Source organism: Symphalangus syndactylus, chromosome X (genome assembly GCF_028878055.3).
Source record: "Symphalangus syndactylus isolate Jambi chromosome X, NHGRI_mSymSyn1-v2.1_pri, whole genome shotgun sequence".
NCBI lineage: Eukaryota > Metazoa > Chordata > Mammalia > Primates > Hylobatidae > Symphalangus > Symphalangus syndactylus.
The window spans coordinates 61,223,319-61,240,851 of record NC_072447.2 but is presented as its reverse complement, the minus strand read 5'-3'; the positions used below and the strand labels follow the sequence as shown (position 1 = coordinate 61,240,851).

Genomic DNA, 17,533 nt, shown 5'->3' with positions numbered 1-17,533 from the left:
GCCAGGGTGGTCTCAATCTCCTGACCTCGTGATCCGTCCGCCTCGGCCTCCCAAAGTGCTGGGATTACAGGCGTGAGCCACCGCGCCCGGCCTAGTCTTTTTTTTTTTTTTTTAGACAGGTTCTCACTGTGTTGCTCAGGCTGAAGTACAGTAGGGCCATCATCACTCACTGCAGCCTCGAACTCTTGGGTTCAAGTGATCCTCCCACCTTGGCCTCCTGAGTAGCTGAGACTACAGGAGCATGCCACCATGCCTGGCTACTTTCTAAATTTTTTGTAGAGATGGGGGTCTCATCATGTTGCCCAGGCTGGTCTCAAACTCCTGGCCTCAAGCGATCCGCCCACTTTGGCCTCCCAAAGTGCTGGGGTTACAGGCACAAACCACTGTGCCCAGACCTTTTATAGTCTTTACTCCCACCACCATCCCTAACCCCTGGCAACCAACCATCTGCTTCTCATTTCTCTAGTTTTGCCATTTTGAGAATGTTATATAAATGGAACCATACAGTCTGTGATTTTTTTTTTTTTTTTTTGAGATGGAGTTTCACTCTGTCACCCAGGCTGGAGTGCAGTGGCACAATCTTGGCTCACTGCAACCTCCTCCTGGGTTCAAGTGATTCTCCTGCCTCAGCGTCCTGAGTAGCTGGGATTACAGGTGCCTGCCACCATGCCCAGCTAATTTTTGTATTTTTAGTAGAGATGGGGTTTCACCATGTTGGCCAGGCTGGTCTCAAACTCCTGATCTCAGGTGATCCGCACACCTTGGCCTCCCAAAGTGCTGGGATTACAGGCGTGAGCCACTGCGCCTGGCCCAATGTGTGTGATCTTTTGATGTTGGTTTTTTCACTCAGCATAATGTCCTTGAAAACCATCCAAACTGTTGCTAGAACGATAATTCATTTCTTTTTGTTGCTGAATAGTATTCCATATTATAGATTTACTACAGTTTGTTTAGTCATTCACCTATTGAGGGCCATTTTGCTTGTTTCCAGTCTGAGGCTATTACATATCAAGCTGTAATGAACAATCTTGTACAGGTTTTTGTATACACATAAGATTTCCTTTCTCTGGGATGAATGCACAGAAGTGCAATTGCTGGATCAAGTCATAAGTATTTTAGTTTTTAAAGAAGCTGCCAAACTATTTTCCAGAGTGGCTGTACCACTTTGCATTCCTGCTGGCAATATGTTAGAGATCTAGTTTATCTGCATCCTCTCCAACATTTGGTAAAGACCAAAATTCGAAGAAAGGAAAATAGTTAAAATGTACCATTTTTAAAAGGCACCAGTTCTAAATGTGTTTATAGCTGAACTTTAAAGAAGATAATAGCTATGCCATTTTAACACATAAAAATAAATTTCCTGAGTTCCTTTTAAAAACTGGCATAACCTTAATAGCAACACTTGTTAAATATAATACAAAAACAATTATGATTTTTAAGATTTCATGTGGTTTAATGCATTTGTGCTGGTTTTGTTTGTATGCCTTGAATGATCCTGAAGGTTTATGCCAGTTAGTACTTCTTTGTTTCTTTTATTATTAAAAGATTTTCCCCTTTTTTGTTAATCTGTTGAATGCTTTGGACCTTAATTTCCCCCACGATAATTGTATTTTCAGACCTCCTTTCATTTTCTTGGTATTTGCCTAGTAAATTGTATAGTTTTAAATCCTCATTGAAATATAACATAATACAGAAAAGTACACACATTGTACATATTTAGCTTGATGATTTTTTAACAGACCAGACAAACCTGCATAGCCACCACCTAGATGAAGACATGTTTCTAGCTCTCAAGAAGTCATGTTTTTTAGCTGGGTGTGGTGGCATGCACCTGTAGTCCCAGCGACTTAGGAGGCTGAGGCAGGACGATTACTTGAGCTCAGGAGTTTGAGGCTGCGGTGAGTTATGATCATGCCACTGCACTCCTGGCTGGGTGACAGAGCAGGACCCTGTCTCTAAAAAAAGATTTTTTTTGTAGGCCAGGCGCAGTGGCTTATGCCTGTATTCCCAGCACTTTGGGGGGCCGAGGTGGATGGATCACAAGGTCAGGAGTTCGAGACCGGCCTGACAAATATGGTGAAACCCCATGTCTACTAAAAATGTAAAAATTAGCCGGGCGTGGTGGTGGACGCCTGTAATCCCAGCTACTCAGGAGGCTGAGGCAGGAGAATTGCTTGAACTCGGGAGGCAGATGTTGCAGTGAGCCAAGATCGTGCCACTGCACTCCAGCCTGGGCGACAGAGCAAGACGCTGTCTCAAAAAACAAAAAAGTTTTAAAGAAGCCATGTTTCTTTCTTTGGAGGCTGAGGCAGGCAGATCATGAGGTCGAGAGATTGAGACCATCCTGCCCAACATGGTGAAACCCCATCTCTACTAAAAATACAAACATTAGCTGGGCATGGTGGCGCAAGCCTATAGTCCCAGCTACTCGGGAGGCTGAGGCAGGAGAATCGCTTGAACCCTGGAGGTGGAGGTTGCAGTGAGCCGAGATCTCACCACTGCATGCCAGGCTGGAGACAGAGCAAGACTCTGTCTCAAAAAAAAAAAAGAAGCCATGTTTTCTTTGAAATGTATATAAACATAATCATATGGCATTGCTTCATTGCTCTTTTGAGTCTGGCTTCTTTAGTTTAACAGAGTGTTCATGGGATGAGACTCATGCGTGTTGAGTATAGCAATTTATTCTTTCTCATTGCTGTGTAGTGTTTCCTTCTATAAATATAACACAACTTGTCTATCCATTCTGATGTTGATGGGCATTTACATAATTTTTAGTTTTGAATAAAGCTACCATGAACATTATCATCTCTTTTAGTAAACATATATTTGCATTTCTCTTGAGTGAGAGAGAACTGGAGTCAAATAGCAGGGTCATAGGATGTTGCATGTATTCACCATTAATAGATACTACCAAACAGTTTTTCAAAGTGTATGTACTAGTTTATGATCCTAACAAGCAATCTATGAGTTTTAGCTGCTCCACATCCTTGACCACTCTTATTTCCCATCTTTTTCATTTTGGCAATTTCTGGTGGGATTATCTTATTGTAGATATGGAGGATTATGTGGAGGATTATCTTATTGTAGTTTAACTTCTATTTCCTTGCCAACTGGTGAAGTCGAGCATCTTTTTATAAACTTATTTGCTGTTTGGATATTTTCTTTGTGAAATGCCTGTTCCTTTTGCCCTTTTTCTGTGGCTCTTAGTGATTTCTAGACATTCTTGATATATTTGAGATATTAATCATTTGTCAAATATAGGTATTACGATTACCTTCTGCCACTGTAGGATTTGCCTTTACATTTTTAATTTTATCCTCTGATGAACAGAAGTCCTTAATTTTAATGTAGTCCAATTTAGGTATCCTTTATCAGGACTTAATATAAAGCACATTAATTAAGACTATAACACTGGTCCAAGAATAGACAAATAAACCAATGGAAATACAGAGTTCAGGAGTGGCTCCCACATATATGATCACAAGGGGACACTACAGAGCAGTGGAGAAAGGATAGTCTTTTCTTTTTTTTCTTTTTTGGAGACAGAGTCTCACTCTATCCCCCCAGGCTGGAGTGCAGTGGTGAGATCTCGGCTCACTGTAACCCCCGCCTCCTGGGTTCAAGCGATTCTTCTGCCTCAGCCTCCCGAGTAGCTGCAATTACAGGTGTCTGCCACCATGCCTGGCTAATTTTTGTATTTTCAGTAGAGATAGGGTTTTACCATATTGGCCAGGCTGACCTTGAACTCCTGAGCTCAGGTGATCCGCCCACCTCAGCCTCCCAAAGTGTTGAGATTACAGACATGAGCCACTGTGCCCGGCCATGGGTAGGCTTTTCAATAAATGGTGCTGGATCGTCTTGCTTCCATATGAAAGAAATGAATCTTGACTCTAACACATACCACACGCTAAAATCCTTCCCAGATGCACTGTGGACCTACATGTGAAAGCTAAAATGATAAAACTTTCACATGACCCTGAGGTAGGTGAAGGTTTCCTAACAAGCCAACCATAAAGGAAAGAATGATCAACGATATGGTGTGTTTCTGTCAAATGCTTCATTTCACATCTTCATCATTTTGTTTTAGACATGTTGCAACTATATTTTGTTTTTTAGCCCAGTCCCATAATCTTTGTCTTTTATAGCAGAATTCAACTCATTTCAATTTCTTTGCATTATAACATACTTGATTTTATGCCTCCTATTATTTTTTTTCCTTTTTTTCTCCTATTATTTTTTGTTTGCTTTTTTTTTTTTTTTGAAACAGAGTCTCACTCTGTCCCCCCAGGCTGGAGTGCAGTGGCACGATCTCGGCTCACTGCAACCTCCGCCTCCTGGGTTCAAGCAATTCTCATGCCTTAGCCTCCCGAGTAGCTGGGATTACAGGCGCCTGCCACCACACCCGGCTAATTTTTGTATTTTTAGTAGAGATAGAGTTTCACCATGTTGACCAGGCTGGTGTCAAACTCCTGACCTCAGGTGATCTGCCTGCCTCAGCCTCCCAAAGTGCTGGGATTACAAGTGTGAGCCACTGCGCCCGGCCAGTCGTGTTTCTCTTTTTTTTTTTTTTTTTTTGAGACAGAGTTTCGCTCTGTCACCCAGGCTGGAGTGCAGTGGCACAATCTCAGCTCACTGCAACCTCCGCCTCCCGGGTTCAAGCAATTCCCCTGCCTCAACCTGCTGAGTAGCTGGGATTACAGGCACACACCACCACACGCAGCTAATTTTTGTAATTTTAGTAGAGATGGGGTTTCGCCATGTTGGCCAGGATGGTCTTGAACTCCTGACCTCGTGATTCACCTGTCTCGACCTCCCAATGTGCTGGGATTACAGGTGTGAGCCACTGCACCCGTCCTCAGTCATGTTTCTCTTAATCTCCTTTTAGGTTTTTATTACTTTTGAATTTTGATTGTTTGGAATTTTGATTATTTTTTAATCAATTTCTGCTAGTAGTTGCCTTTACCTTCCTTACAAATATGATTGTATATATTTTCTATATTACTAAATCCAAATAATATGGTACCAATATCTGCCCATGGAAATTTGTAATTTGCCTTCTCCTCATTTCACTCAGTAAATTTTCCCAGGGAATTTGTTTGTTTGTGTTTTTTTTATTATTATTATACTTTAAGTTTTAGGGTACATGTGCACAATGTGCAGGTTTGTTACGTATGTATACATGCGCCATGTTGGTGTGCTGCACCCATTAACTCGTCATTTAGCATTAGGTGTATCTCCAAATGCTATCCCTCCCCCCTCCCCCCACCCCACAACAGTCCCCGGAGTGTGTGTGATGTTCCCCTTCCTATGTCCATGTGTTCTCATTGTTCAGTTCCCACCTATGAGTGAGAACATGTGGTGTTTGGTTTTTTGTCCTTGAGATAGTTTGCTGAGAATGATGGTTTCCAGTTTCATCCATGTCCCTACAGAGGACATGAACTGATCATTTTTTATGGCTGCATAGTATTCCATGGTGTATATGTGCCACATTTTCTTAATCCAGACTATCGTTGTTGGACATTTGGGTTGGTTCCAAGTCTTTGCTATTGTGAATAGTGCCGCAATAAACGTACATGTGCATGCGTCTTTAGAGCAGCATGATTTATAATCCTTTGGGTATATACCCAGTAATGGGATGGCTGGGTCAAATGGTATTTCTAGTTCTAGATCCCTGAGGAATTGCCACACTGACTTCCACAATGGTTGAACTAGTTTACAGTCCCACCAACAATGTAAAAGTGTTCCTATTTCTCCACATCCTCTCCAGCACCTGTTGTTTCCTGACTTTTTAATGATTGCCATTCTAACTGGTGTGAGATGGTATCTCATTGTGGTTTTGATTTGCATTTCTCTGATAAGCAACTTCAGCAAAGTCCCAGGATACAAAATCAATGTGCAAAAATCACAAGCATTCTTATACACCGGTAACAGACAGAGAGCCAAATCATGAGTGAACTCCCATTCACAATTCCTTCAAAGAGAATAAAATACTTAGGAATCCAACTTACAAGGGACGTGAAGGACCTCTTCAAGGAGAACTACAAACCACTGCTCAATGAAATAAAAGAGGATACAAACAAATGGAAGAACATTCCATGCTCATGGGTTGGAAGAATCAATATCATGAAAATGGCCATACTGCCCAAGGTAATTTATAGATTCAATGCTATCCCCATCAAGCTACCAATGACTTTCTTCACAGAATTGGAAAAAACTACTTTAAAGTTCATATGGAACCAAAAAAGAGCCCGCATCACCAAGTCAATCCTAAGCCAAAAGAACAAAGCTGGAGGCATCACGCTACCTGACTTCAAACTATACTACAAGGCTACAGTAACCAAAACAGCATGGTACTGGTACCAAAACAGAGATATAGATCAATGGAACAGAAAAGAGCCCTCAGAAATAATGCCACTTATCTACAACCATCTGATCTTTGACAAACCTGACAAAAACAAGCAATAGGGAAAGGATTCCCTATTTAATAAATGGTGCTGGGAAAACTGGCTAGCCATATGTAGAAAGCTGAAACTGGATCCCTTCCTTACACCTTATACAAAAATTAATTCAAGATGGATTAAAGACTTACATGTTAGACCTAAAACCATAAAAACCCTAGAAGAAAACCTAGACAATACCATTCAGGACATAGGCATAGGCAAGGACTTCATGTCTAAAACACCAAAAGCAATGGCAACAAAAGCCAAAATTGACAAATGGGATCTAATTAAACTAAAGAGCTTCTGCACAGCAAAAGAAACTACCATCAGAGTGAACAGGCAACCTACAAAATGGGAGAAAATTTTCACAACCTACTCATCTGACAAAGGGCTAATATCCAGAATCTACAATGAACTCAAACAAATTTACAAGAAAAAAACAAACAACCCCATCAAAAAGTGGGCAAAGGACATGAACAGACACTTCTCAAAAGAAGACATTTATGCAGCCAAAAAACACATGAAAAAATGCTCATCATCACTGGCCATCAGAGAAATGCAAATCAAAACCACAGTGTTTGTGTTTTTTTTGAGACAGTCTGTCTCTGTCACCCAGGCTGAAGTGCAGTGGTGCGATCTCGGCTCACTGCAACCTCCGCCTCCCGGGTTCAAGCGATTCTCCTACCTCAGCCTCCCGAGTAGCTGGGACTACAGGTGCGTGCCACCACGCCCAGCTAATTTTTTATATTTTTAGTGTTTCACAGTGTTAGCCAGAATGGTCTTGATCTCCTGACTTCGTGATCCACTCACCTTGGCCTCCCAAAGTGCTGGAATTACAGGTGTGAGCCACGGCACCCGGCCAGGGAATTTTTAAATTTCCACATAGTTAATAGTAACAGCCTTATTTACTACAAATGCCCAGTTACATTGTTTTTCTTTATCCAGATATAGTTATATATCAATTGCAAGAATCCTTTCTCAAAACTGCTTTCCTGTTTTGAGGTTTCTGTTTCTATTCCATTTACCATTGTTTAGACTATTCCCTTGAGTGTTCTCCTGAGATTGGAATATTGGCATAAAATGCTAAAATGCTTTTATGTCTAAAATTGTCTTTCTTTTGCTCTGACAAAAGAATGGTATCTAGCTAGGGCAGGTTTAGAATTCTTGGATCTCAGTCTTTCTGTCTCAATAATTTGTAGAGTTTTCTTCTAACATGGCTTCTGTTGTTGCAAATAAATCTAGTGCCACTGTGATCCCTTTTCCTTGTAAATGACGTGTTGGTTCTGCCTGGAAGTGTTGGAAATGTCAGTATCTGAGGTCATCGATTCAGTCCATGAGAGTTTATTGATTGGGGTGCTAAGGTGGTGAATGATTGCAAGTCTGGGATTCACAGGGATTACAAGTCAGTTTTGGGGGGCCTGGATTGGGACCTATGGACATTGGTTATTATAGTACTGTGTGAGTTGCTTTGTCATGGACTAGAACTTCTACTACTGAGGGTTTTATGGGAGTCATTGATCCTATTGATGGTGTGCTGCCTGGGTTGGTGATAATTTGAGGAGCCTGTGGAAACCAGTTGATGACACCATTTGGGACACAGTTTTTTGTCAACAGTGTGGGCTATAGGGATTTGGGAGCCTGTGCAGACCTGCAGGTTTTCAGGGCCTGATGGGAAGGGATAAGTATGAGTTTTCATCTTTGACAGAAGAGGATGGGCTCTATCCTTTGCATAGAATGTACACTGAATTACACAGAAGCTCAGTTTATACTCAAGTGGCATGGTCACCCCTCAGCCAGAGCACTTTGAAGCTAGCAGGAACCACAGTGTTTATTGTGATTCCGCCATGTATAGATAGAGTACCAAATGGCTCAGTAGTTAAGAAAGTATGCTTTGGAGCCAGGCATACCTGGGTTTGAATCCTTGTCCTTCCCCCTCATCTGAGTGATCCTCGGGCAAATTTCTTAATATTTCTGAACAGCTCTGTCTGATGGTAAATGGGATTGGTAAAAATAGTAATGCCTAGTCCACAGGATGAGTGTGAAAATTAAATGAGGTACCTAATAAAACATGCCTTGCACCTTGTAATAATAGCACTATTTAATATGAGTTGAGCATGTTCCAGGTACCAAGTAGGTGTGCGTAGAAGCATCATTTCATTTAATTCTAACAACCCTATGAGATAGGTATTTTCATCCTGTTATAAGATGAAACTTCACATAAAGTGACTTCCCCAAATTCTAGCTAGAACATAGAAGAGCTTAAATATAAACCCTCATTCATTTTACACCAGATCTTGTGAATTTTCCCCATGTTTTGCTTTAATACTTGGTGTGGGTTTTACCGAACTTTTCTCTTCCGCAGCATCCAGCACAGTGAGCGGCCCCTGGGCACCACCAGAAAACATTTGTGCGTGAACGTGGAGTGATGACCATGTGGACACTGTCTTTCCAGGGTTTCTTGGAGCCTCTGCAGAGTCCAGGGGCCAGGCTTCTTAGTGGAAACTGCAGGATCTTCCTTCTGACCACTGCTTGCCTCGCCCCATCAGCTCCGGTTGAGTCCACAGATGCCAGCTCAGCTTCCAGCTTGGGGAAGAGTGGGGTTGTCAGCAGGAGAGCCTGAGGGCTGAGGCCCAGCGTGAACATGGCAGCTAATGGGGACTCTCCCCTATGGTCCCCGGCCCTGGCTGCAGAGGGACGTGGCAGCTCATGTGAGGTGAGGAGGGAGAGGACCCCAGAGGCAAGAATTCATTCAGTGAGGAGATACCCTGACCCGTCCCCAGGGCCTCAGGGCAGAAGCAGGTGAGTCAGAGGAAGTGGCAGATTCCGGACCTGCCACCCTGGAGGCAGATCAGGGTCCTCCCGCTGAGAGTGAGCACCACTTGGCTGATGCGGCCACATCCAGAGCCCTGTGTGTTTCAGTGGACAGTGTAACGTGGCTGATTACACTAGAGGACAGGGAGGATGTGGAAGGTGGGCCCTACAGCCTAGGGAGTGGAGACAGCTCCCTGCAGGACAAATGAGGGTGAGGTCCAGGTAGAAGCAGCCACTATCCATAGCCAGGGAGACTCCATCCCCCACCCCAGCACCAACCCTTCCCTCTCCATCGGCTCTTTACAGATGTCAGCTGATCCCCAGCAGTGCCCCCTTCCCCCAGGTCTCTGGGGATCTGGTGATTTCTCCTCTATCCTGATTTAGGTAGAGAAAAATCCTTTTTCTTTGGAACTTAGAGACTGGTAGGGTAGTAGGGCCACCACAGTCTCTGGGGCCCTTCTGGCTGTCCCTTCTTTCAAAGATGAATAAAATGGCCGGGCACGGTGGCTCATGCCTGTAATCCCAGCACCTTTGGGAGGCCGAGGCGGGTGGATTGCTTGCGGTCAGGAGTTCAAGACCAGCCTGACCAACATGGCGAACCCCCGTCTCTACTAAAAATACAAAAAGTTAGCTGAGCGTGGTGGCGCATGCCTGTAATCCCAGCTACTTGGGAGGCTGAGGCAGGAGAATCGCTTGAACTTGGGAGGTGGAGGTTGCAGTGAGCTGAGATCATGCCACTGCATTCCAGCCTGAGTGAGACTCAAAAAAAAAAAAAAAAAGATGAATAAAATGCCTGAGAAGACACATGACTCACCCAGGCCTCTCAGGTTGGCAGTGACAACACTAGACTGGAGCCAGGTCTCCTGACTGTGTCTTCCACCCTCACCACACCACAGCTGAGATCAGGTTTCCCGCTCAGAGCTCCCTTTCAGATCAGAGTTCCCATTGAGATTCTGTAAGCCGAGGGGGACCACGAGCAAGCCAGACCCTGCCCGACAGCTCCCTCCTTTCAGACCTACCTGTGGATGCTGTTGGCTCTGGAAGGGTTCATTATCTCAGGGACTCAGGGTCATGCAGTCATTAGGATAATATTAAACTTTTAAATATTATTTTTTTGGTCATTTTATAACTTCATAATAAAATACTAGAAAGTATAGGTTAGCAAATAGAAGAAACTAAAAAATTACTTGTCATTCCAACATTATCCAAAGTTAACCAGTGTTAACATTTAGCTGTATTTCCTTTCAGTTGTTTTTTTCCTTTGTATGTGCGTGTGTGTGAGTATACGTGTGGGGCCAGAGTGTGCATGCATACTATACACATACACATATATAGCTAAAGTTTTAAAACAGAATCATACTCTTTGGTTACCTCATTTTTAACTGGGCAGTTTAACATAATTTGCTAAGCAGCAAGTATTTTTCTTCATACACTTATGATGTCCATAATTTAGCCAGTTCACTATTTTTTTAATTTTATTTATTTATTTTAATGTTTTTTCTCTGAGGCAGTCTCCCTCTGTTGCCCAGGCTGGAGTGCAGTGGCGCCATCTCAGCTTACTGCAGCCTCAACCTCCTGGGCTCAGGCGATCCTCCCACCTTAGCCTCCCAAGTAGCTGGAACTACAGGCACATGGGACCACACCCAGCTGGTATCAAACTCCTGGGGTCAAGTGATCTTCCTGCCTTGGCCTCCCCAAGTGCTGGAATTACAGGCGTGAGTCACCACCATGCCCTGCATATTTTATTTTTAATTGACAAATAATAATTATGTATATTTATGGGGTACAATGTGATGTTTTGATATTTGTAGACATTGTAGAATATTTAAATCAACCTAATTAACATATCCATTACCTCAAAGACTTATTTCTTTGGTGATGTGAACATTTAAAATCTGCTGTCTTTGCAATTTGAAGTAACATTACATCATTATTAACTGTAGCCACCAAACTGCAATAGAGCTCAAAAACTTATTCCCTCTAACAAAAACTTTGTATACTTTGACCAATGTCTCCCCATCTCCCCACAACCAGTCCACTAATAATGTGCATTTAGGGTATTTCAGGTTTTCTATTGTGATTAAAACTGCTATGATAAAATTCCTACATTTAAATCTTTCTGCCAGCTGGGCATCGTGGCTCATGCCTGTAATCCCAGCACTTTGGGAGGCCAAGGCGGGCGGATCGCTTGAGCTCAGGAGTTTGAGACCAGCCTGGGCAACATAGTAAGACCCTGTCTCAACAAAAATACAAAAATTAGCCAGGTGTGGTGGTGTGCACCTGTAGTCGCAGCTACTTGGGAGGCTGAGGTCGGAGAATCATTTGAGCCCAGGAGGTTGAGGCTACAGTGAGCCGAGATCACACCACTGTGCTCCAGCCTGGGTGACAGAACGAGACTCCGTCTCAAAATAAATAAATAAGTAAATAAATAAATACATCTTTCTTCCAAGTCATTGAAATTATGTTTTTGAGTCAAAGATATAGGGGCATTAAATAGCAAGTGAATCAATGCTTGATGGTAGTACACTTCCACCTTGTCTAAGCTCTGCTCAATCATGTCAGTCACGGACCCACAGGTTAGGGCCATGACAATGTGGTCCTCCCCACTCCTGCACATGGCCTCTTGCCCAGCCAATAGTGGGGATTTCTAGATGAATGATTCTGGGCTCTGCAAGGCACATTTCTCCATTTATCTCTTCTTTCCCAACCACAGATCTCTGACCCACCTCAAGAGATGGAAATGACCGAGACCCTGGGGGGAATATTATTTATTGACTTATTTATTTGTTAGGTTCTTGGTTTTTTCATTAACATCAGGGAGCAGGGTATAGGCAGAGATACGTAGGAACCAATAAAAATATCCCCAGGGTTTGAGGAGCAGCCAGTTGTACCAAGAAACAGTGGCTGAAGATGGAGAAGAAGCAGAGGGATCAGTAAGGTAAAGAGGGCTGGGAGGAGCCACAAGGGAATAAAGAACAGGGACCATGGTGCACTTACTAGAGATGAAGAATAGCCAAGGGGTCCAGAGTATAGGTGGAAGAATAATGAAACAAACAGGACATGAGTCAGACGCTGGAGCCAGAGACCAAGAAACAGTTTCTGAGGCTGGAGAAGTGGTGATCACTGAGGAGCAGGGAAGAGCCGAGGGTTAAAGAACAGTGAGAAGGATCATGAAATAGGAGGAGGTACCAGGAAATAGAGGAACCAAATAGCAGCCAGACGGAGCAGTCAGTATCCAGAGGGGTGAGGAAGCAGAAGAATCAGATAAAATGGAAAAGGCAAACATATCCAAGGAACTGGGTATGAGCCTGAGGGACAAGCAACTTCCCGAGGAACCAGGAAGCAGTTCCTTGGTTTAGAAGAGAGCTTGAGGGTGTAGGCAAAAGACAGCGATACCAGGGAACAAGAAATGGGAAATACGACCCAGAGAATGGATTGCAGCCAGAGGAACCAGGAGACAATTGCTGAGGCTGTAGAATGGGCAGAGGGATCAGGGAAGGGACAGAGCCCATGGAACAGGTGGAAAGATGAGAGAAGAGCCTCTGAAGCTGCAGAATGGCCTAGAGTACTGTGGAACACCTGGAGCAAGGAACGGTCACTGAGGCTGGGGGGCAGCCAGAGGGAGCAGCCAAAATGTGCTTGGGGCTGAGGGTCCACCAGAGGCCCCAGGAAGTAACCAGAGGAACTAGGGAACAGGTCAAGTGAGCATTAAATATGTATCCAGTGTGGGGTAGCAGCCTGATTGACCAGTGGCCAGCTAGAGAGAATAGAGGAGAGCCAGAAAGAATGGTATAACTGAAGCAAGTTAACAGCCCGAGGGCCCACGCAGTAGTTACTGGGGTGAAGGCACAGTTGCAGAGGCTGGGAAACAGCCAGAGTTCCCAGGACCATCCTGGTTTGCCTGTGACTGAGGGGACATGGGACTCCCAGTGCTAAAACAGGAACATTCCTCGGCAAACTGAGACACTTGGTCACCCTACCCAGGAAGCAATCAGAGGAACCAGCCAATAGTTAGATGTAATGTGAGTAATGGAGGCAGTGGAAGTACAGAATCCAGCCGTGGCATAGAACACGCAGTAGTGCACTTTAGTGGGTAAGGGCGTAAGCTAGCTAGTTAGGTACTACTCAAAGTGTGGTCCACAGACCAGATGCATGAACATCACGGGAGAGCATAGTAGAAATGTATTCAATGGCCAGGCATGGTGGTTCGCACCTGTAATCCCAACACTTTGGGAGGCCAAAGCGGGAGGATTGTTTGAGGCCAGGAGTTCAAGACCAGCCTGGGCAACATGGTGAAACCCCATGTCTACAAAATAAACAAATAAATAAATAAATATGTGTGTGTGTATATATATATATATATATACACACACACATATATATATACACACAAATATATACATACACACATATATATATATATATATATATATATATATATATATATACATACAAAAAAAATCAGCCGGGTAGGGTGGTACTGAGGTGGGAGGATCATCTGAGCCTGGGAGGTGGAGGCTGCAGTGAGCCATGATTGTGCCACTGCACTCCAGCCTGGGTGGCAGAGTGACGCCCTGTCTCAGAAACAGGAAGGGAGGAAGAAAAGGAAGGAAAGAATGGAAAGAAAGAAATGTACTCATGGAACTGTCCAAGGACAGGGAAGAATCAGGAGACTAGAGATTAGTCAGCAGAATCCAGCAGCAGTCTGTGTGAGCCAGGAACAGCTGGAAGGAACAAGAAAGGCCCTTAGGGAACAGTCAGGTAGACTAGCACACAATCAGAATGGTGCCACAGAACAAGCATCAGCTGGAGGGACAACAAAGGGAGCACAGGGCAGTCAGAACAGGAAACAGGAGGCATGAATAGTTAGAGCGATCCAGGTAGAGTCAAAGAAAGCGATAAAAGAATGGGGGTACTCGGAAGGAACAAGAGACATTTAGAGGGAATAGGAAACAGAGGGACCAAGGAAAAGTCAGAGGGAACAAGGACCAGCAGAGGGAGCAGGGACAGATCTGGGCAGGCAGCAAACAGCTGTACAGGAAGCAGCAAGGGAAGCGCGGAAAGCCAGAGGGAGGGAAGAGCAGTTGCAGGGCCACAGAGAACAGTCCCGGGGAACAGGAAACACTCAGATGTACAGGGAGGAGTAAAAGTAAAAATACAATTTAAAAATTTAAAAATTAGCCGGGCGCGGTGGCTCACGCCTGTAATCCCAGCACTTTGGGAGGCCGAGGTGGGTGGATCACGAGGTCAGGAGATCGAGACCATCCTGGCTAACACGGTGAAACCCTGTCTCTACTAAATATACAAAAAATTAGCCGGGCGTAGTGGCGGGCGCCTGTATTCCCAGCTACTCGGGAGGCTGAGGCAGGAGAATGGCGTGAACCCAGCGGGCGGAGCTTGCAGTGAGCCGAGATCGCGCCACTGCACTCCAGCCTGGGCGACAGGGCAAGACTCCGTCTCAAAAAAAAAAAAAAAAAAAAAAATTTAAAAATTAGCTGGGCATGGTGGGGTGCACCTATAGTCTCAGCTATTCAGGAGGCTGAGGCCGGAAGGATCCCTTGAGCCCGGGAGTTTGAGGCTGCAGTGAGCCATGATTGCACCACTGCCCTCCAGCCTGGGCAACAGAGCAAGACCCTGTCTCAAAAAAGTAAAAAAAAGAAAATATCCTTCATGTTTTTTTCACAAAGACCGAAGCAGGGTCCCTGCGTACTAGCTACCAGCTTGTCTACGTCCCATGAGACAGAAACACCCATGCATACAAGTTACATGGAGCAGGCTTATTATTTACAGGTAGGCAGCCAGGGACAGCAGAAGCCTACGATTCATTGCAAGCTGGTCCCCCAAGGCTTAGGAAAGCTGCTTCGTGCAGCTGGAGTCTCATCTGCACATGCCCCACTTGCACCACAGCTGAGGGATCCCAGAAAGCAGCCCACCTTGGGTTTTATACCCTAGGACACCCCAACGCACACCCAACGTGCGGGGCTAAAGCACTGGACATCCTGTTCGCAGGAGAGCCCCCGGCTCTCTCTCCTGTTTGGGCCAGTCCCTCCACAGCTCAGGATGTTCCATCTCCAGCACATTCTACAGTTATTCTTGAGAACTACAAGCAAGAAAGAGGGGACAACTGGGTTGGTCCAAGGCCACCCAGAAAATTATCCTGCAAAGACCAGGGCACCTCCAGCCCAGGGGGAACCTGCAGAGCAGCTGGATCCCTCGGCCCAGGCTCACTACCAGCCATGCTCCTACGTGCCCTGGAAGCCTTTCTTAATCCTGGGGCAGAGTGGAAGGGCAAGATCACACCAGGAGGTGACAGAAGTGTGCTGAGGCAGGAGTGAGAGCAGCCCTGAAGCAGGAGGCCTGAGCCCCCAACCAGCTGCAGGGCGCGACAGAGCAGGTGGCTAAGGGATCAGGGACAGAATGGGCAGTTGGCAGCCAGTCCTGGCAGCAGAGTATACCCCCAGGGGTGAGGGTGCAGAATGTGCTGGGACTGAGATGACCCTGAATGGAGACATTGCTGTGTGACTAGTGGAGAGCCATGAGGGACTGGGATGGGGGCCTTTACCTAGGATGAGGAAGTCCTTGTAGGAGTCCTTGTGGTGGTAGGGACACACGCCACCCTCCATGGTAGATACTGCCCAGAAAAATGACACCTTTTCATATGTGGCAGGTGAGGCTGGAATCTGGGCATGTCTGTGTTATCAGCTTTCTACCCAAATCTCTCCAGAGCCCTCTTTCACCACCCTACACATTCCTTCCCAGCCATGGTGGAGTCCAAAGCTTCTATTCTGGTGGGGGAAGAGACCAAACAGGGACATCTCTGGGCAGTGTACCTTGTCTGTATTTCTCTTGCATCTGTCAGTGCTTGCAATGCCTGGCGTGGTGTTTGTGCATGTGAATGTGGCATTGTTAATGTGACCTTCATGACTTCAGGGAGGGATAGACAGGTGAGGGTGGTTTTTTTGTCTACCAGCTCCCAGTGCATATAATAAAAGTTTTTACAGCCGGGTGCTGTGGCTCATGCCTGTAATCCAACTACTTACGAGGTGAAAGGGTTGCTTGAGCCCAGGAGTTTGAGGTCAGCCTGGGCAACACTGTGAGACACCCTCCCGCACCACCATCTCTACAAAAAAGTAAAAATAAAATTTAAAAATTAGCTGGGCATGGTGGTGTGCACCTGTAGTCTCAGCTACTAAGGAGGCTGAGGTGGGAAGGATCCCTCGAGCCCAGGAGTTTGAGGCTGCAGTGAGCCATGATTGCACCACTGCATTCCAGCCTGGGCAACAGAGCAAGATCCTATCTCAAAAAAGTAAAAAAAGAGGCCAGGCACGGTGGCTCACACCTGTAATCCCAGAACTTTGGGAGGCCGAGTGGGCAGATCACTTGAGGCCAGGAATTCTAAACGAGCCTGACCAACATGGTGAAACCCCATCTCTACTAAAAATACAAAATTAGCCAGGCACTGTGGCAGGCGTCTATAATCCCAGCTACTCAGGAGGCTGAGGCACGAGAACTGCTTGAACCTGGGAGGCAGAGGTTGCAGTGAGCCAAGATTGCACCACTGCACTCCAGCCTGGGCAACAGAGTGAGATTCTGTCTCAAAAAAACAAAAAAAGGAAAAAAAGAAAGTATCCTGGCCAGGCGCAGTGGCTCAAGCCTGTAATCCCAGCACTTTGGGAGGCCAAGCCGGGTGGATCAACTGAGGTCAGGAGTTCAAGACCAGCCTGGCCAACATGATGAAACCCTGTCTCTACTAAAAATACAAAAATTGGTTAGGCGCGATGGTGGGTGCCTGTAATCCCAGCTACTAGGGAGGCTGAGGCAGGAGGTGGAACCCAGGAGGTGGAGGTTGCAGTGAGCCAAGATCAAGCTACTGCACTCCAGCCTGGGCGACAGAGTTAAGATCCTGTCTCAAAAAAAAAAAAAAAAAAAAAAGGAAAATATCCTTAATTTTTTTTTATGAAGACAGTTGATACTGTACATATATGGAATACTGATTTTTTTGAATACTGGTTTTTTTAAATCACTGTTTTTAAACCTTTTTATCATGAAATATTATACATATTTTGAATAATGTCACTATAAATATTCTTGAATGCATCTCCTGTTGTACATGTGCACATATTCCACGTGGGCATATATATTTCCATGAGTGGACTCACTGTGTCATATTGCCTGCATGTCTTCAACATTATACTTTAGGGCCAAAATACTTTCCAGCACGGTTGTAGCAATTCCCACCTCCTCCATCAGCAGTATGAGAGTTCTTGCACCATATTCTCTTC

The 17,533-nt window shown here is 45.0% G+C and overlaps 1 protein-coding gene across 15 annotated transcripts in view; it reads left to right on the top strand.

Annotated features, from left to right (window-relative positions):
- Positions 1–17,533, top strand: part of ZNF41 (zinc finger protein 41) — a 333,150-nt gene that overhangs the window by 299,752 nt on the left and 15,865 nt on the right. For 4 of the 15 annotated variants that reach the window (XM_055269292.2, XM_063634402.1, XM_055269290.2 and 1 more), the window contains exon 2: positions 8,803–9,153. The exons of 2 other annotated variants lie outside the window; for them this stretch is intronic. In XM_055269292.2, the coding sequence (XP_055125267.1) occupies positions 9,082–9,153 (72 nt within the window). In that variant the 5' untranslated portion in view covers positions 8,803–9,081. Of the gene's footprint in view, positions 1–8,802; positions 9,240–17,533 lie in introns of those variants that run through there. 9 more of the 15 variants (XM_055269294.2, XM_055269291.2, XM_055269289.2 and 6 more) reach the window with 4 other exon arrangements.